Source organism: Pristis pectinata, chromosome 8 (assembly GCF_009764475.1).
Source record: "Pristis pectinata isolate sPriPec2 chromosome 8, sPriPec2.1.pri, whole genome shotgun sequence".
NCBI classification, from domain to species: Eukaryota; Metazoa; Chordata; class Chondrichthyes; order Rhinopristiformes; family Pristidae; genus Pristis; species Pristis pectinata.
In genome coordinates, this window is record NC_067412.1 from 57,018,418 (window position 1) to 57,039,097 (window position 20,680).

A 20,680-nucleotide genomic window follows, 5' to 3' on the forward strand; every position below is an offset into this window, starting at 1 on the left:
AGATCAGAACGGGAAACCTCTGAGCTAATTGGACATTATACACTAAACTAATTAATACAGTCTATGAACACATTAGTATTTATTTTGGCTCTGAACTTGTGACAGATTTTAATAGGTAACGGTAAGGAACCCTTGTTATTTTTTAAATATCTGTGACTGGATTTGTCAAGTACAGTCACAAATAACCAGTATTCTGTATCGAGAACATCTTCTATAGAAAACTAGTATTCTACAAATAGTAAAGGGATGTTTAGAGGAAGGCAAAGTAGACTGTCTCGGAATTAAATAATCGCATGAACCTCCAGGTAAATAGCATTGACCAATAAGATCGTCTGATGGTGGTGATACATTGAGGAAATGATGGCCCTATTTGTTGCAAAACAGGTCATGGTTTACATGTGAAACTAATCGTAACAAGTGTGCAATCTATCACCTCCTGAATCTTTCAGAAACCTGCTTTCTGTGGAAATGTTCATGCTGACACTGCCTGTTGGTTTTCACTCAAGCAGCAGGCAATCAGTTATAAACTGCTGGAAGAATTCAGCAGGTCACACAGCATCAGTGGAGGCAAAAGGATGTGTCAGCATTTCAGATTGAGACACTGCATCAGAACTGGGGTGGTGGGTGGAGGGAGGAGAAAAGATTGCCACTATATAGAAGAGCAAGGAAAGGGTGGAACAGCAACTGATAAGTGAAAGGTGGAAGACAATGAGGGGGGAAATAATGAGCAGCTGGAGGGGGGAGGGATTGAAAAGGTGAACAGAAGGAGAGAAAACTTGGGTGGACTGGCAGGAGTGGGAAGGGAACACGGGGTGAAGGTTACCTGAAATTGGAAAATTGAATGTTCATATCATTGGTTTGTAAGTTACCAAGCCAAATATGAGGTGTTGTTCTGCTAGTTGGGCCTCACCCTGGCAGTGGAGGAGGCCAACAGATAGGTCGGTGTGGGAATGGGAGGGGGAGTTGAAATGACATGCAACCAGAAGCTCAAAATAATCACTGCGTACAAAATGTTGGTTTGGCCGCACTTAAAGTATTGTGTGCAGTTCTGGTCATCACACTATAGGAAGGACATGATTAAGTTAGAGGGGTTATGGAAAAGATTGACAAGAATTTTACCTGGATTGGAGGGCTTGACTTATTAGGAGAGATTAGATAGGGTAGGTTATTTTCCTTGGAATGAAGGAGGCTGAGAGGTGACATGATTGAGATTTATAAAACTATGAAAAGCATAGATAGGGTAAATAGCCAGTGTCTGTTTCCCACGGTAGAGGTGTCTAAAACTAAGGGGATCAGGTTTAAGCTGAGAGGGAGGAGATTTAAAAGGGTTTTGAGGGGTACATTTTTCACACAAACGGTAGTTGGTATCTGGAATGAGCTGCCAGAGGAGGTGGTGGAGGCGGGAACAGTAACGACATTTAAGAGGCATCTTGAGAGGAGCTTGGATAAGCAGGTCCTAGAGGGGTATAGAATTAATGCAGACAAGTGGGATTAGTGTAGATAAGCCTGATGGTCAGCATAGGCTTGGTGGACCGAAGGGCCTGTTTCTATGCTGTACAACTCTCTGCCTCTATGAGAGACCCTCCCTCACCAGTGCTTCTACTTATCCTTCTCTGGGTCTTCGGTCTCTTTGGATCTTTTCTTCTTGATCTTGATCATATTGCAGACCTAGGGTGACCATTACTAAGGTTTCCCTTATTTCATATAATAGGTAATTTTCGCCAGAAGCAGTCAGCAAATGCTCCTCCAAGATTTCCGCTCACAGTCTTCAGCCCCATTATATACAATGAGTTGAGATCCAACCAAAAACCCAAAAAGATGGTTTCCTTCTGTTTAGATGGGCAGCACCAAGCAATAGCTAGTAGAGCTGCTACCTCACCATTTCGATGACCCGAGTACAATCCTGACCAACAGTGCTATCTGGGTGCAATTTGAACGTTCTCCCTGTGACCATGTGGATTTCCTACTGGTGCTCCTGTTTCCTCCCACATGGGTTGGCACATGGGTTGATAGGTTAATTGTTGCTGTAAATTGCTCTTGCTATCTGTGTGAGTGATAGAATCTGGGCGAGCTGATGGGAATGTGGAGAGAATAAAATGCAAAAAAGGGAGGATTAGTGTAAGTAGGTGCTTGATGGTTGGTGTGGACTCAGTATGCTGAAGGGTCTGTTTTAATTCTGCATGACTCTCTGTGACATGATTTCCTGTGCATGGCTTCTTTTTGTTTTTTGTGTATGATATTTGGCAGAGGAGGTATAAACATCAGGTCGGATGAGGACCCACATTATCACAACCTAACCTGAACACTTCAGGTGCGCACAGAACCAGTGATCCAGATTTTCAGTCAAAATTCTGCACCAGTCATGACCTGTCGTGTTGAAACAAAAAGACTATGTGATCCGGTATTCAGGCCATGAAGGTCACTGGCCTGAAACCTTTGTTCATTTCTCCACAATCTCAACAATTCAAGCGTTTCTGTTTTATTTCAAAATCCTAGCATCTGAAGTATTTTGCTTTTGTAAAACTAGGTGTAACATAGAACATAGAACAGTACAGTACAGGAACAGCCCTTCAGCCCACAGGAGAGAATTGCTTTTGCAAAAGGATGCCTGTGACTAGTGGGTTCGCACAAGGATCGGTACTGGGACCCTTATTGGTTGTAATATACATGAATGACTTGAATCTGGATGTAGGAGAGATGATCAATAAGTTTGTAGATGATATGAAAATTAGTGGATTTGTTGACAGTGTGGAGGGTAGCCTTAGGCTGCAGAGAGATATTGGTGTGTTGATGACATGGGCTAATGAATGGCAGATGGAATTTAATGTGCTGATCACCATCATTATAAGGGTTGGGCTGCAGAGCTTTGATTTTTTTTTGTTTTTGGGATCACTTAGTTCCATCATTTACTTGTCGTTCTCTCAGCCCACCACACATATAATGCTGTGCTGGAGTTTTCATAGTATGCCGGATACTGCTCCTGACATGCTTCCCTGCACTCCCTATTGAACCACAAAATATTAACGTTTGACCTGTGTCTGACAGGGAAAAAAAATGTCTGGATGCGTTTTCCTTTCTCACTACAAAAAAAGTACATTTTCAATCACATGCACTGAAATAAACAACGGTACACAATTTTTGGTAACTGTCTCACACTGTTGCACTGGGCATTCCTATGGAAGCACTGGACATAAAAATATGACACACTATATACCATATGTAGAATTCATTCCAAGTCTCTCAGCAGCTTTGTTCTAAAGTGACATATTAAAAGGATGCTTGTGCATTGGCCTTCTCCAATTTTGCTGTTTAAAAGCAGTTGAAACAAAGCATTATATAACACTGTATCAAAATACTGGTGCTCTCGGCTGCAATTACACATCAGCTGCCAATCTCAGATTTGTTGTCATGAAATGTAGTTGTCAGAAGTTAACCAACCAGCTGTACATTATTTGCAGCCATGATATTGCAAAGGCTACACTTAATTTCATATCCCATTCATGCTTTCGTACATTCGGAAAATGAGGATGGGAGTAATGGTATTTTTTAGGCTTTAAAAACAAGTAATACAAAGGTTTTAAAGTTACCAAGGCCAAAAGACCAGCTGGTTTCATCTGTTGTTAGTGAAAACCTGAGTTGAGTCGCACACCATCATTAGTTTCAAAATTCAACTTGTGCAAACTACTTTTCTGGAGAATGCTTGGGTGCGTAAATTGAGTTAACAGGTGGGAACTTGACACTTCTTCCATGTCAGTAAAAATGTGGGAATATATCTGCATTCTTGAAAAGAATCTTCCAAGGAACTGTGATAGGGCACCCTTAATACAAGTAGTTTTGGCTTCATCACACCCATTTCCTTTTCATTTCAAAAATACACAATGAGGACCATAAAAGGGGCAATAACTCCAACAGGAACGTACTTTTTAAAAGGACAAAAGATCATGGCCTGGAAATTTGTCTGCTACGCACAACACAAAAGCAGCATTGTGCAGGCAATTCCTATCAACAAGACAGTACCAATTTTGCACATTTCTGAGTGAGTTAATGGCAGTTATTAATAAGGCATAGATTCTTTGGTGCAAGAATCTGTGCATCCTCATGCTGTTTTTTTGGTATGCAGTTCACAGAAATGACATCAGCAATTGTGCAATACCCAACATTTGTTTTTGGTGAGATTGTCGACCACAAATGTCTGAATCATGCCTGATGTTGCTCATTCAAAGAAGAACCAGTTTTTAACAATGCAAAAATTCAAAATAAACATTACTTATTACTTTGTCCTGCAGTCGTAGGCGGAGTACTACATAACTCTCTGCTGAACAAGTCTGACCCAAACTGGGATGGTGATCACCACACCCCAAGTGGCTTCAATAAGTTCCCCCTCAAAGTCAAGTGACCAGAAATTCCTAAAGAAATCCTGCAAAAAGAGAAGCCGTTCCATGTCAATCAAATGGGAAATGAGAAAGAAGCTGAAGAAAGACAACGGCCAAGAGAGTCGGCACTCATGGAAGAAAATTGCCAGGGAGATGTGTGTAAGGGAAAGGGTGCCTCTCTGTGAATGCCTACATGTCTTGGAGTCAAGCAATATAGTCGAAATGATAGTGTGAATGCAAATACCATTTGTCAAAAATGGGAAGATCTGCACTTTGTCAGTGGAGCTTCTCTTGACCTGCAATGTAGCAATGAGCCACAAAGCTTCATCTATAGAGTAAGAGAGAGATACACCACAGAAACAGGTCCTGTGGCCCACTGTCCACGTCAACTATCAGCCACCCATTTATATTAGTCCAACATTAATCTCTTTTTTTTATCCTTCCCATATTCTCCTCAACTCCCCCCAGATTCTACTGCTCACCTACACATGAGGGGCAATATATATAGTGACCAATTAATCTGCCAGCTTGCCTTCTTTAGGATATAGGAGGAAATCGAGCACCCAGAGGAAACCCATGCAGTCACAGCGAGATCATGCAAACTCCATACAGGCAGCACCCTAGTTCACACTATGCCACATTTCAGCAGGTGCAGCTTGCAAGGAGTCTAGTCATAGTCATACAGCACAGAAACAGGCCCTTGAGCCCGGCAAAGTTCATCCATAGCCTCTAACATCCACAAGGATAAGCCAATGTTTGTCAGGCTAGGTGCATCCAATACTACAATAAACTTGTTCCCAACTGGATAGAGTCCTTTAGCAACCATCTTATGACTTTGATAGACTATTTCTGAAGTGACATAGACACATTTGTCTCTCCTTAACTGTACTTCCGGTTTTTTTTGGAATCTTCATATATTCTTTCTGGATTCTCCTTATGTTGCTGCTATGTCCTTCGAGACACCAGGATGTCATCTTGGCAGCAAATAATACCTTGGACCAAAGTATCTGCTGTCCTCCAGAAAATCCATAGAGCTAATGCCTTCCTAAATAAAAGTCTGTGGTATTGAAATAGTCCAAGGTGGATGCTAATCCTTGGGTATTCGTTTGAGCCTTTGTCTGACCTGACCTGTTATTAAGTTAACTGACATGCTAATGGTTGTGAAGGTCAGTCTTCTAGATGAGCAAACAAATCATCAATCAGAGATGGCGGGAGGGGGGTTATCTGTTTACCTTTGTTAATTTGTTGATTGTTATCTTATAAACTCCATGAATACCAAGTGTTATTTGTCTTGACAACTGGAATGATTGGTGCAGCCAAATCAAAAAATTCAGCTGGTTCCATTATAGCTGTTTCTTGCAGTCTTTTCAGCTCCTCCCCAGCTTTCTTTCTTCAGATGATAAATCACAAGTTGTGCTTACCTCTCAGCAAAGGCAGGTACCGATGATGAAATTTACCACTGCCTCCAGTGCGCCACCACAACCCTTGAGGGAAAGATCGTTCGAAGATCAAGATCTCAAATCCAGTACAAAGTTCATGACTTACTGCGCAGCAGTGACACTTGCCCTCCTCTACATTTCAGAGACATAAGCTACCTCCAGCAAGCATCTCAGAGCACTGCAGAGGAAACCTCCATATTCATCAAATTCATCATCAACGTCCTCTCCCTTTCCTGGCATTGTCTCTAATTACCCCCTGCTGGCTCCAATGGGCAGGCCACATTGTTTACATGCCAACATCAGGCACCCAAACATGCACTCTGAGCTCTATCACACCAAAAGGTTTCCAGGAGGACAGAGGAAGTAGTTCAAGGATGTTCTCAAAGCCTCCTTGATAAACATCCTCACCAGCTCGTGAAAATCCCTGGCCCATAATGAATCAAAATGTAGGAGCATCCACAACGGCACTAAGAACCTCGTCTCTCCAGTGTCATTCCATTCACACTCTTCCCTTCAATATATACTGATGCATAGAAGGGTTCAGTAAAATTCTGTCTTAGCATAAACAGTTACCTAGTATGTGAACAATACCCTTTTCGATAGGCTTTCAAGCCACTTGTTGGGAAACATCTCGTGATGCCACAATTATGGCAAGCGGACCCTTTTGCTCTGCATTACTTGGCTCCATGTCAAGTGCTGCCACAAGGGTAACAACTTCCCTTCTTCTTGAAGATGCTCTGGGGCTAGGCTCCATCTTTTAATACTCGGAGCCTTTGCTGGGTAATGTTGTAAATCCTATGCTTGCTTGACTGCGGTCTTCATTACCAAGGCAATATCAAATTCAGTTTCTTCTCATTGTTTCATACTCAGTGTTGAGCAATCGATCAGCCAAGAAGCCTGCAACAGTTAAATCTGGATGCTGATTCCTGCTGTTAAAGCTGCACCACTACACAATACAACTGATGGAAGCAGGAGAGGGGGTGCACTTCATTTAGTTTAACCAACACTTGAAATGTATCCAGTTTAGGATGGAGCTCGCAAAATTTTCATCAGCTTGTATGTCGTAGCACCATCATCCATCACAATGGACTTATGCAATTTTATTTGCAGTGAAATAGTGTCCCATCTTTTCCACTTAACTTAATCCAATGTTTTATTGAACTATTGAAAGAAATAAAGTACCAGTTGTAATTGACTTTACTTGTACTATGCCTCAATACGACTGCTGCAAGTACAAAAATTGAATCAGTAAAATCCAGCACCACAATTCCAGAGGAAAAAAAACCAAACTCTCACAAAAAGCAAGCAACACTCACTCTTATAATCATTCTGATTCATTTTCTTTCACTTTCAGCCACCAATTATCTTAATAGCACCTTTAAATGTGAACAGCCTTGAACAAGCCAACACTCAGAAATGACCAGCCCAACACAAGCTGCTGTGTGTGAATCCATTTTATTGTCATCATCAGACCAGTAGAGGGAGTTTATAACACGACTGCTACACCATCGATTAAAGGAACTTCTCTTCCAAACAATGCCTTAGATTCAAGAACGTTTTATAAGTGTAAAGTAATGAATCATTTTTGAAACCTAGTCTCTGTTGTAACATAGGCTAACATAGCAGCCATTTTATGCATTAAAGTGTCACTAATAACATAGAGATAAATAAGTAGATAATTTTAGTGATGTTGAGTCAGGGTCAAATGTTGGTCAGAATATTCCTTTTGTTCATCAAATAATGACTTTTACGATACATAGGAGCAAATGAAGGCCATTGAGATCATGTTGGATCACAGCCAATCATTATCTCAACTTTATTCCTGCCCTTTTTAATATCTCTTAAAGCTCCTAACATTCAAATAATTATCAATCCCAGTTTTGAAAAATTTTAATTTCATCCAGCATGTTCCAAATTTCCACTATCCTGCTTGTAAAATAAACAAGATATAAGATAAACAAGGGCAAATGGGATTAGTTAAGATCGCCATCTCAGTCGGCATGGATGAGTTGGGCTGAAGGGCCTGTTTCCATGCTTTATTACTCTATGATTCTAGAGGTCATTGGTGATTTTAAAATTCTAATCTTATCATGCTATTATCTTGATTTCTCAAACAGAAACTATACATTTTCTCTATATATGTATTGACTTACTTTATAAATTTAACTAACTTGACTAGATCTCCCCTCAATCCTCTAAACTCAAAAGGAACACAAACCAAATTTATATAAATTGCCGTTATAGTCTAACCTTTATAGCCCTTGTAGGTTCCTGGACCTGAAATGTTAACTCTTTCTCTTCTTACAGATGCTGCTTAGCTGCTGAGTGTTTCCAGCATTTTCTGGTTTTATTTCAAATCTCCAGCATCTGCAGCTTTTTGATTTGTTTTAACTACTGATATTTTGATTTGGATACAAGAAGGCTATTGAAACAATGCTGACTGCTCATGTTTGTATAATGATTAGAAAATGGGTTTTGCTAGGTAAGGATTCAATATGGAGTTCGCGTGTTCTCTCTGCGACCGTGTGTTGGGTTTCCTCCCACATCCCAAAGATAGTCACCGTAAATTGTCCCTGGCGTGTTGGTCGGTGGTAGAATCTGCAGGAAGTTGATGACAATGTGGGAAGAATAAAAGGCTGTTTTATTGTAGGTTGATGATCAGCATGCACTCAATGGCTGAAGGCCTGTTTCTATGCTGTATCTCTCCATGGCTCTGAGACAATCTTTCTTTTTCAATCTTTTTATTAGTTTTCAAATTAATACAGATTAATATATAACATCAATGTTTGAACATGTAATACAAAGAGATCAGGAGAACAGTCATGGCATAGATAATCATAAAGAACAATAAAATATAAAAAAAATCTGTAGATCCCACGATCTCTTAGTAAATGAATATAATATAAAAGAAAGGAAAGAAAAAGATTTATTATATGTATAAAAGAAAAGAAAGAAAACAAAATCCCCAAATCAATAAGAAAAATTATAAACAATATATCAAACCAAACTAAACTAAACAGAAAAATTACAAAAAAAAACAAAAAAAAGACAGGACTGAAATTTCTCAGTAGAAACAGAGCAATATTATGTCATCAACTCTGTTCCTCTAAATTGGAAAGTTATTGAAAGGGGATCTATATCATGTGAAAATATTGAATAATTGGACTCCAAATATCTTCAAATTTAAGCAAAGGATCAACAGTACCATTCCTAATTCTTTCCAAGTTTAAACATGATATAGTTTGAGAGAACCATTGAAAAGTAGTAGGGGGTATTGGATCCTTCCATTTAAGCAAAATGGATCGTTTGGCCTTAATGTAACAAAGGCAATCATACGGTTAGTGGAAGCAGATAAATGGCCAGACTCTATCCTTGGTAATCCAAAGACTGCAGTGACAGGGTGAGGTTGTAAATCAATTTTCAATACATTTGAAATAATGTTAAAAATGTCTTTCCAATATTTATCCAAAAGAGGACAGGACCAAAACGTATGTGTCAAAGAAGCCACATTCGGTTTACATCTGTCACATATAGGATTTATATGGTGATAAAAATGGGCTAGCTTACCTTTTGACATATGGGTCCTTTGAACTACCTTAAACTGTATCAAAGAATGTCTGGCACACATTGAAGATGTATTAACTAAGTGAAGAATTTTCTTCCATGTCTCTGTAGGTAAAGATGTCTGGAGTTCGCTTTCCCATTCATTCTTAATTTTGTCCAGTGATTCTGGACGTATTTTCATAATTAAATCATAGATTATTGCTATCAAGCCCTTCTGATAAGGATTGACCTAAAATTTTTTCCATAATTTCAGTTTTGTAAGGTGTCAGAAAAAAGGGTATAGTAGCTTTTAAAAAAAATTCTAATCTGCAAATATCAAAAAAGTGTGATCTAGGCAAATTGTATTCGTTAGACAATTGTTCAAAAGATGAAAAACAGTTATCAATGAATAAATCACGAAAACATACTATTCCCTTCCTTTTCCATATGGAAAAAGCTGAGTCAACTCTGGATGGATGAAAGAAAAAATTAGATTGAATGGGACTTGACAAGTTAAATTTATTCAATCCAAAAAATTTACAAAATTGAAACGATATTCGTATTGTATGTTTAACAATTGGGTTAATCATATGTTTACTTAATTTGGTAAGTGCAAAATGGAGTGAAGCTCCTAAAATAGAAACTAATGAAAATTCAAGTACTGATTGGTGCTCAAGGTATACCCATTTGGGGCATTGAATTACATCTGAATCTTGTATCCAAAAAATTAAATATCTGATATTAATTGCCCAATAATATAATCTAAAGTTAGGCAGGGCCATACCACCATCCATTTTTAGTTTTTGTAAATATTTCTTACTTAACCTTGGGTTTTTATTCTGCCAAATATATGAAAGAATTTTAGAATCAATAGTGTCAAAAAAAGATTTTGGGACGAAAGTTGGAATTGCTTGAAATAAATATAAAAATTTTGGCAAAATATTCATTTTAACCGCATTAGTTCGGCGTGATAAAGACAGTGGGGACCATTTAGTAAGTAATTGTTTAACATGGTCAATTAAAGGCAATAGATTAGCTTTAAATAAGTCCTTATGTGACTCTGAGACAATCTTTTTGGTACCAAATGGTAAATCTTTCAAATATAAGGATTACACCATGCCGATTCCAGGCTGATATCTTCATATCTGGTTTTCTAGGTGGCGGCAGCGGTTAACCACCAGCTCCATCTTAACGATATCTGTACCCAATCCGCAGGCCAACCAGCCACCAGCGTAAGTCAACAACTGGAATTCTTGTTTGTGAAAAAAAGTTAACTCTAAAATGATTATTTGTACCTGTAAACCTCCTGTGACATAAGTCCACTTATGGCTAGCAGAAGCAATGATGAGTATTGTAAGAACAGGAAGCTGAGTCAGTTTTCACTTGTTTCACTTCCTAATATTTAACTCAGCCATTCTCATCCCTGTTGATTCAGTTCCTTTCAATAACATATTTATAGAGCTTTGTCAGTAAGCCATACAGGTGGAAATGTGCCATGTCTTGGCCTTCTTTTCTGTAAATTCATGGTCAACAAGTATGCACCTGAGCTTGACTATAAGAGGGAACAAGGAATAAAAAAACACTGGGTAAAAGGAATATATCATTCAATACACAACATAGAACATAGAATATTACAACACGGTACAGGCCCTATGGCCCACGATGTTGTGCTGACATTTCATCCTGCTCCAAGATCTATCTAACCTTTCCCTCCTACATAGCCCTCCATTTCTCTATCATTCATGTGCCTATCTAAAAGTCTCTTAAATGTCCCTATTGTATCTGCCCCCACAACCTCTGCAGCAGTGCATTCCATGCACCCACCACTCTGTGTAAAAAACTTACCTCTGACATCCCCCATACCTTCCTCCAATCACCTTAAAATTATGACCCCTCATGTTAGTCATTTTCAGCCTGGGAAAACGTCTTTGACTGTCCACTCGATCTATGCCTCTTATCATCTTGTACACTTCTATCAAGTCACCTCTCATCCTCCTTCTCTCCAAAGAGAAAAGCCCAAGCTCACTCAACCTATCCTCATAAGACATGCTCTCCAATCCAGGCAGCATCCTGGTAAATCTCCTGTGCACCGTCTCTTAAGCTTCCACATCCTTCCTATAATGAGGCGACCAGAACTGAACACAATACTCCATGTGTGGTCTAACCAGAATTCTATAGAGCTGCAACATTACCTCGTGGCTCTTGAACTCAATACCCCAACTAATGAAGGCCAACACACCATACACCTTCTTAATAACCCTATCGACCTTGAGGAATCAATGGACATGGACCCCAAAATCCCTCTGTTGCTCCGCACTGCGAAGAGTCCTGTCATTAACCTTGTATTCTGGCTTCAAATTTGATCTTCCAAAGTATATAACGTCACACTTTCCCAGGTTGAACTCCATTTGCCACTTCTCAGCCCAGCTCTGCATCCTATCAATGTCCTGTTGTAACCTACAGCAACCTTCTACACTTTCCACAACCTTCGTGTCATCAGCAAACTTACTAACCCACCCTTCCACTTCCTCATCCAAGTCATTTATAAAAATCACAAAGAGCAGGGATCCCAGAACAGATCACTGTGGAACACCAATGGTCACCGACCTCCAGGCAGAATATGTTCCATCTACCACCATCCTCTGTCTTCTATGGGTGAGCCAATTCTGAATCCACACAGCCAAGTTTCCCTGGATCCCATGCCTCCTAACTTTCTGAATAAGCCTTCCATGAGGAACCTTATGAAACGCTTTATTAAAATCCATGTACACCACATCCACTGCTCTATCTTCATCAATGTGCTTTGTCACATCCTCAAAGAATTCAAGCAAGCTCATGAGGCATGACCTGCCCCTCAAAAGCCATGCTGACTGTCCCTAACCAGCCTATGCTTTCCAAATGCCCATAAATCCTGTCTCTAAGAATCTTCTCCAGTAATTTGCCCACCACTGAAGTAAGACTCACTGGTCTGTAATTCTCAGTGTTATCCCTACTCCCTTTCTTAAACAAAGGAACAACATTTGCCACCCTCCAATTATCTGCCACTACTCCTGTTGCCAGCGAGGATGCAAAGGTCATTGCCAAAGGCTCAGCAATCTCTTCCCTCACTTCCCGTAATAACCTTGGATATATCCTGTCCAGTCCCAGTGACGTATTTATCCTAATGTAACTCTCCAGAGCCCTGTCTGATCCATGCTTTCTAAACCTTAGGTAAGCTTCTTTCTTCCTCTCGACAAGATATTCTATGTCTCTTGTCAACCACGGTTCCTTCACGCCACCATCTTTACCCTGCCTCCAGAAGCCCATGCAAATACTCCCTGAAAAACCCCCACATTTCCATTGTGCACTTCCCCAAGAACATCTGTTCCCAATTTACGCTCCCAAGTTCCTGCCTAATGGCATCATAATTCCCCCTCCCCCAATTAAATACTTTCCCATATCGTTGCTCCTATCCCTGTCCAAGGTTATGGTAAAGGTCAAGGAGTTATGGTCACTCTCTCCAAAATACTCTCCCACCGAGAGATCTGAAACCTGATCAGGCTCATTGCTGAGTATCAGGTCCAGTATGGCCTCTCCTTTAGTTGCCCGGTCCACACACGGTGTCAGGAATCCTTCCTGGACACACCTAACAAATTCTGCCCCATCTATTCCCTTTACAGTAAGGAGGTGCCAATCAATATTAGGGACGTTGAAATCACCCATGACAACAACTGCGTCATTTTTGCACCTCTCCAAAATCTGCCTCCTAATCTGCTCCTCAGTGTCTCTGCTGCTATTGGGGAGTCTATAAGAATACTCCCAATAGAGTGATCGCTTCCTTCCTGTTTCTGACTTCCACCCACACTGACTCAGTAGACGATTTCTCCAGGACGTTCTCCCTTTCTACAGCTGTGACACTGTCCCTGATCAGCAAAGCCATTCCCCCACCTCTTTTACCTCCGTCCTTGTCCCTTTTGAAACATCTAAACCCCGGAATATCCAGCAGCCATTCCTGCCCTTGTGACAGCCAAGTCTCTGTAATGACCACCACGTCGTAGTTCCATGTACTTACCCATGCTCTAGGTTCATCACCCTCGTTCCTGATTCTTCTTGCATTAAAGTAGGTATACTTCAGCACATCCAACTGACTGCAATTTTGCCCTTTCAACTGCCTATCCTTCCTCACAGTCTTTCTACGCTCTGCATCTACTTGTACACTAAATACACCAACGTCTGACTTATCACTTGGGTTCCCATCCCCCTGCTGAATTTGTTTAAACCCTCCCCAACAGCTCTAGCAAACCCACCCAGAAGAATATTGGTCCCACTCCAGTTCAGGTGTAACCCATCCATTTTGTATAGGTCATACCTACTCCAGAAGAGATCCCAGTAATCAACAAATCTAAAACCCTGCCCCCTGCACCAACTCCTCAGCCACTCATTCATCTGCTAAATCATCCTATTCTTACCCTCACTGGCGCGTGGCACAGGCAGCAATCCAAAGATTACTACCCTTGAGGTCCTGCTTTTCAGCTTCCTACCTAGTTTCCTTCTTCAGGACCTCATCTCTTTTTCTACCTATGTCATTGATACCAATATGTACCATGGCCTCTGGCTGTTCGCCCTCTCCCTTCAGAATGCTGTCGACCTGATCAGTGACATCCCTGACTCTGGCACCCTGGAGGCAACATACCATCTGGGAGTCTCTTTCATGTCCACAGAATCTCCTGTCTGCCCCCTTTACTACTGAATCCCCTATCACTACCGTTCTCTTCTCCCCCCTTCCCTTCTGTGCCACACAACCAGGCTCAGTGCCAGAGACCTGGTTACTGCGGCTTTCCCCTGGTTGGATCCCCCCCCCCCCCCCATAGTATCCAAAGTGGTATACCTGTTATTGAGGGGAACAGCCACAGGGGAACTCTGCACTATCTGCCTATTCTTCTTCCTTCTTCTGATAGTCACCCAGGTACCTGCCTCCTGCAGCTTAGGAGTGACTGCTTCCCTGTAGCTCTTATCTTTGAACTCTGCGTTCTCCCATAGGAGCCAAAGGTCATCCAGCTGCATCTCCAGTTCCTTAACACCATCTGTAAGGAGCTGCAACTGGATGCACCTCGTGCAGATGCGGTTATCAGGAAGACTGGAGGGTCTCCCAGAACTCCCACATCTCACAGGATGAACACACCACTGACCCTGGAGCCATTCCAGCTACTCTGGCCTGGCACTAAAGAAAAAACCAAAGCAAGAAAGAAAGAAACTTACCTTAGCCTCCACCTCCTCTTGCCGATACCTTTTGAGGCAAACCTCAGTCCCCCCCTCCGATCCACTCCAACAATGGCCACTCCCAAAATGGTCGCTCTGCTTATACCCACCTTCCTTTTATTCGCTGCTGTTAATTAGCCAATCAGCTATTAACCATTAGAAAATGTGCCTTGTTTAGACTCTTGCAAGGTGAAACTCACAAGCACACGCACAGAGATTCATGTCCTTTCAAATGTCCCGCTCCAAATCTCACTCCAACTGGGGAAAAAAAAGAATTAGGGGAAAAAAAGTGATCAGAATGTCTCTGGTAGGCTTCTGGCATCATATGTTGAGCAGTATAGTGAGTCCCTACTTACTCAACGCCTCCCTTTACAATTGGATCCTTGACTTCTGGACCAACAGACCGCAATCAGTAAGGATAGACAGCAACCTCCACCATGATTATCATCAATACTGGTGCACCACAAGGTTATGTCCTCAGCCCCCTATTCTACTCCTTATAAACTCACAACTTCGTAGCCAGATTCTGCTCTAACTCCATCTACAAGTTTGCAGATGATACCACCGTAGTAGGCCGTATCTCAAATAACTATGAGTAGGAGTACTGGAAGGAGATAGAGAGTCTAGTGACATGGTGTCATGACAACAACCTTTCCCTTGATGTCAGCAAAACAAAATAACTGGTCATTGACTTCAGGATGGGGGCCGGTGCACATACTCCTGTTTACACCAATGGTGCTGAGGTCGAGAGGGTTGAGAGCTTAAAGTTCCTCAGAGTGAATATCACCAAAAGCTTGTCCTTGTCCAACCATGTAGATGCAATGGCCCAGAAATCTCACCGGCACCTCTACTTGCTCAAGAGGCTAAAGAAATTTGGCATGTTCCTTTGACCCTCACCAATTTTTATTAATGCATCACAGAAAGAATCCTGTCCAGATGCATTGTGGCTTGGTAAGGCGACTGCTCTGTCTGGGACCGCAAGAAACTTCAGAGTTGTGGACACAGCTCAGCACTTCATGGAAACCAGCCTCCGCTCCATGGTCTCTGTCTACACTTCTTGCTGCCTCGTTAAAGCAGCCAGCATAACCACCCTTGACGTTCTCTCTTCTCCCCCCTCCCATTGGGCAGAAGATTCAAAAGCCTGAAAGCACGTACCACTAGACTTAAGGACAGCTTCCATCACATTGAAGACTATTGAACGGTCCCCTAGTATGATAAGATGGACTCTTGACCTCACAATCTACCTCGTTATGACCTTGCACCTTATTGTCTACATGCACTGCACTTTCTCTGTAACACTTCATTCTGCACTCTGTTATTGTTTTACCTTGTACTACCTCAATGCACTGGTGTAATGAATTGATCAGTACGATCAGTATGTAAGACAAGTTTTTCACTGTACCTCGGTACATGTGACAATAATAAACTAATTTACCAATTTACTTTCTGCTGGAGAATGGCAAAGAATTGGAAGAGATTTTAAACAGACATCCACATGTAGCAGGAAGGACACAAACAATATTCAAATGTGGGCTGACAAGTGGCAAGTAACATTTATGCCACAATAATGCCAGGTAATTACCATCTCCAACAAAACAAAGTTTAATTGCTTACCCTTGACATTCATGGCATGAACATCACCGAGTCCTCCACCATCAATAACTTGTGGCTCAACATTGACCATTAACTTAACTGGAGCAGTCACACAAATACTGTGGCTACAGGAGCAGGCCAGAGGCTGAGTATCTTGGAGTGATCCTCCAAAGAATTTCCACCATCTACAATACAAAAATTAGAAGGATGGAGGAATACTTTCCACTCAACTGAGTGAGTACAGCTCCAACAACACTCATGAAGGTCAACGCCATCAAGGGCATAGCGACCCACTTCATTGACACCCCATCCATCGACATAAATATTAATTCCCTCTATCATCGATGCACTATGGCTGCATCTACAAAATGTACTGCAGCAACTGCCTAAGCTACTGCAATAGTTTCTCCCAAAATGAAGATCAAATGGCTTAAGGCACACGAGAATACCAAAACCTGCAGGTTCCCCTCAAAGTTGCATACCATCCTGACCTGAAAGTATATATTGCAATTCCTCTATCTTTACTTGGTCTAAATCCTGGAACACTTTCCCAAAAGTATTATAGGAATACCTTCACCAAAAAAGGCTGCAGCAGTTCAAGAAGCTTCCACAACATCATGTTCTCAAAGTCACTTAGGAATTGGCTACATAATCTGGCCTAGGTCATGAGTTTCAATAAATAAAAATCCTGTAACATATACCACATGAAGAAAATTTACTTCCCTTGGATGACTTTAATGCATTGCATTGGATCAGACAAAGACTCATGGCCAACATTGCCTGGGTCATTATGGCATTGGTGAGGAGAACAATGGGCAATAACTACAGGAGTTCTGGGCATAATCTGGATTTTGTATCATCAACTCATTTATCCATGGCAGGCACCAGCATTACTGTCATAGTGTCATCCAAGATCTGATCATTAACACAAATATAATTTGATTATCACGCAGAAGGTATGATTTGTCCAATTTTCTTCCAACCCCCAGTAATCACAGTACAGTTTGTGATACTGATCACTGTCAGAGGTCATAAAGTGAGGGCGCAGTGACAACAATATAATGTAAACATAACAGCCTGATGTACATCAACATTCCATGTATTGGGGTGATGGAATGCAGCCTACATTCTAAATGTAAATAGCATTTAGAAGCACTCAGGCAGTTTTTCCCAGATGGAGGTGAACTTGCCAACACTAATAGATCAATCATATCTGGCAAAAGAAGAAATAGAATAAAGCTTGGTTTGGGTTAAACCATCAGAAATGCCACCTGAGATCAAAACAAAGGACGTAGCTTACTTGTCTCACAATTTAACTCATAATTCTAAGAGACAATGAAGTCAGAAGCAAGTAAGTTAGTTGTGCAAAACACAATGAATTAAAGTGCAAACAAGTATTGGATTAACTTGTGCCAAGAAAGTCCAATTTCTAACAACAATGGAGATTGCAGCAGCGCAAACCATTGTCAACATTGCCGCCCCTCTGAAATCTGCAATGGTGGAGGTATTTCACAACAGAAACAAGCAAATAGTTATATTCTGGGCTGTACTCACATGAGATGGATAACTTCTGGCCTGTGCATAATGATTTTCTGGATGACTTTGATCCTGTAACTCAAACAACTGAGTTTGCAGAGGCTATTGACTCCCTTGCTGGTTGGAAAGAATTTCAGCTAAACTTCAAGTATGGAAAATCTCTGTTCCTATACCTCCGAGATTTCTCTTTCTTCCGGAGGGATGGTTCTCTCATACAGGATATTTGTGACACAGATATCATTATATTTTACAAAATCATTCAGTCACTACAACGCTTACCAGGGCCTCTTTCCCACGGTGCCAATGCTCAAAACAAGAGGACATGGCTTTAAGGTATTGGGTGGGAAGTTCAAGGGTGATGTCAGAGGGAGGTTTTTCACCCAGAGAGTGGTTGGTGCATGGAATGCGCTGCCTGGGGTGGTGGTGGAGGCTGATACATTGGACAAGTTCAAGAGATTGTTAGATAAGCATATGGAGGAATTTAAGTTAGAGGGATATGTGGGAGGAAGGGGTTAGATAGTCATAGGTGTGGTTTGAAGGGCGGCAAAACATGGTGGGCCGAAGGGCCTGTATTGTGCCGTATTGTTCTATAGTTCTATGGTTTTATGGTTCTATGGTATCTCACTCTTTTGCGGCACCAAGGAGACTTTTGCCAGACTCATCTAAAGAAGTCTGTACTAATTAGCTGTCAGAGCACGGTCCAGCTTTAGTGTGGGGAAAGCTGAGAGAGAAGTTATCTTCTGTCAGGTGTAAGAGAAATACAAAAGAACATTGGATGCCTCAGGGCTCTAGTGATCTGCATTCAATACTGACCTCCAGTGTTGCCTTTCTGGAGTTTGCAAGTTCTTCCTATGACCGTGTGTGATTCCTTTGAGTGCTCCAGTTTCCTCCCACATCCCAACAAATGTGCGGGTTGGTGGATTAATTGCCAGCTGTAAATTGCTCTCTGTGGGTAGATGAGTGGTAGAATCTGGACAGAGTTGATAGGAAAGTGGGGAAGATAAAATGAGTTATGATAGAATTAGTGTAAAAATAGGTGTTTGCTGGTCAGCACATTCTCTGTAGGCCAAAGGCCCTGTTTTTCTGCTGTATCTCTCTATTGCTCTATAAAATAAGAAATAGAGATGAGAATTTTTTTTTGTCAGAGGGTTGTGAATCTTTGAAATTCTCTTACTTAAAGAGCAGTGGAAGGGGGGGTGAAAGGTTCCCAGGGTGGGGCAGGAATGTGGAACAAGGTTACAGTCAGATCAGCCACAATCTTATTTCCTGGTTAAGCAGTCTTGAGGACTGAGTGACCCCTTCGTGCTCCTACTTCAAATATTTCTTATTATGTTAAAATGTTAGTTTGTATCAACGGCAAACTTGGATATTTTACACTTGATCTCATCCAATTCACCAATATAGATTGTCAATAGCTGGAGAATTGGCACCAGATCTATATCTAGTGTCATTCCACTGGTCATAGGCTCCTGACCCAAAAAATGGCACATTTATTCCCATTAAATCTGCTTTCTGTTTATTAACTAATTCTCAATCAATGCCTGTATATTGTTCCAACATCAGGCACTCTAGTTTAATAACTGTTTGTGTGGGACCTTATAAAAAGTGACTTTGGCTTGAATAAATGCAAGGCAGGATAAACATGAGGTATCAATTTTCTCACCTTTTAGGATATGTATTGCAATGTAGAGTCAATAATAACTTGATTGAATGAAAAATGTGGATTTAACTGTAAAATTGCAATGTATTTTGCATCCACAGCCAAAGACTAAGAAGTCAACAGTCTTTAACTGGAAGAAAGCAAATGACAATAAAAGGAGTGAGAAAACAGCCAAAAGGAGTTTACCTTGGGTTCAACTTTAAGAGTATAGCCAATCAGGTACTAGATTGTAATCGATGCAAGGCATATTTATTCAATGATCAAAAGTATCAATGTCAGCAGCAGAAGGATAGTTGTCCATGTAAATCTTCTTCATTTCTGGAATCTTCAGTGCTAGAGGTCATCTACACTTCTGCTCTCAGCAAATGTTTACTTATAGACTTTGGGAGAAGCTGTCTAAAAATCTAACAATGGAACAGCAATATCACTGATAACTTCCTTGGATTAGCAAAACTGAAAATGAAATCGTTTAAGGAGTCTGTGGTCAATATGTATTGTAAAGATCACATACAAGAATGTGAAGGCAGAACATTGGCAATATTTATTGGGATTGCATTTTGAATGCATAATCCTTGCTAGATATTTTGCTCTAGGTAAAAGAGTCACACTAATTCACAGTGATAGTAGAAACATAGAAACATAGAAAATTTACAGCACAATTCAAGCCCTTTGGCCCACAAAGTTGTGCTGAACATGTCCCTACCCTAGAAATTACTAGGCTTACCCATAGCCCTCTATTTTACTTAGCTCCATGTACCTATCTAACAGTCTCTTGAAAGACCCTATCGTATCCGCCTCCACCACCGTTTCCGGCAGCCCATTCCACGCACTCACCACTCTCTGAGTAAAAAACTTACCACTGACATCTCCTCTATATCTACTCCCCAGCAACTTAAACCTATGTCCTCTTGTGGCCACCATTTCAGCCCTGGGGAAAAGCCTCTGACTATCCACCTGATCAATATCTCTCATCATCTTATACACCTTTATCAGGTCCCCCCTCATCTTCCGTCTCTCCAAGGAGGAAAGACCGAGTTCCCTCAGCCTGCTTTCATAAGGCATGCTCTGCGTTCCAGGCAGCATCCTTGTAAATCTCCTCTGCACCCTCTCTATGGCTTCCACGTCTTTCCTGTAGTGAGGCGACCAGAACTGAGCACAATACTCCAAGTGTGGTCTGACCAGGGACCTATATAGCTGCAACAATACCTCTCGGCTCCTAAATTCAATTCCCCGATTGATGAAGGACAATACGCTATATGCCTTCTTAGCCACAGAGTCAACCTGTGCAGCCGCTTTGA

General features: G+C 41.2%; 1 protein-coding gene across 3 annotated transcripts in view; it reads left to right on the plus strand.

Moving 5' to 3' along the window:
• si:dkey-17o15.2 (UAP56-interacting factor) overlaps positions 1 to 20,680 on the plus strand; it is a 76,685-nt gene that overhangs the window by 40,231 nt on the left and 15,774 nt on the right. For all 3 annotated transcript variants that reach the window (XM_052021634.1, XM_052021636.1, XM_052021635.1), the window contains 2 exons: positions 10,513 to 10,587; positions 19,484 to 19,601. In XM_052021634.1, the coding sequence (XP_051877594.1) occupies positions 10,513 to 10,587; positions 19,484 to 19,601 (193 nt within the window). The remainder of the gene's footprint in view (positions 1 to 10,512; positions 10,588 to 19,483; positions 19,602 to 20,680) is intronic.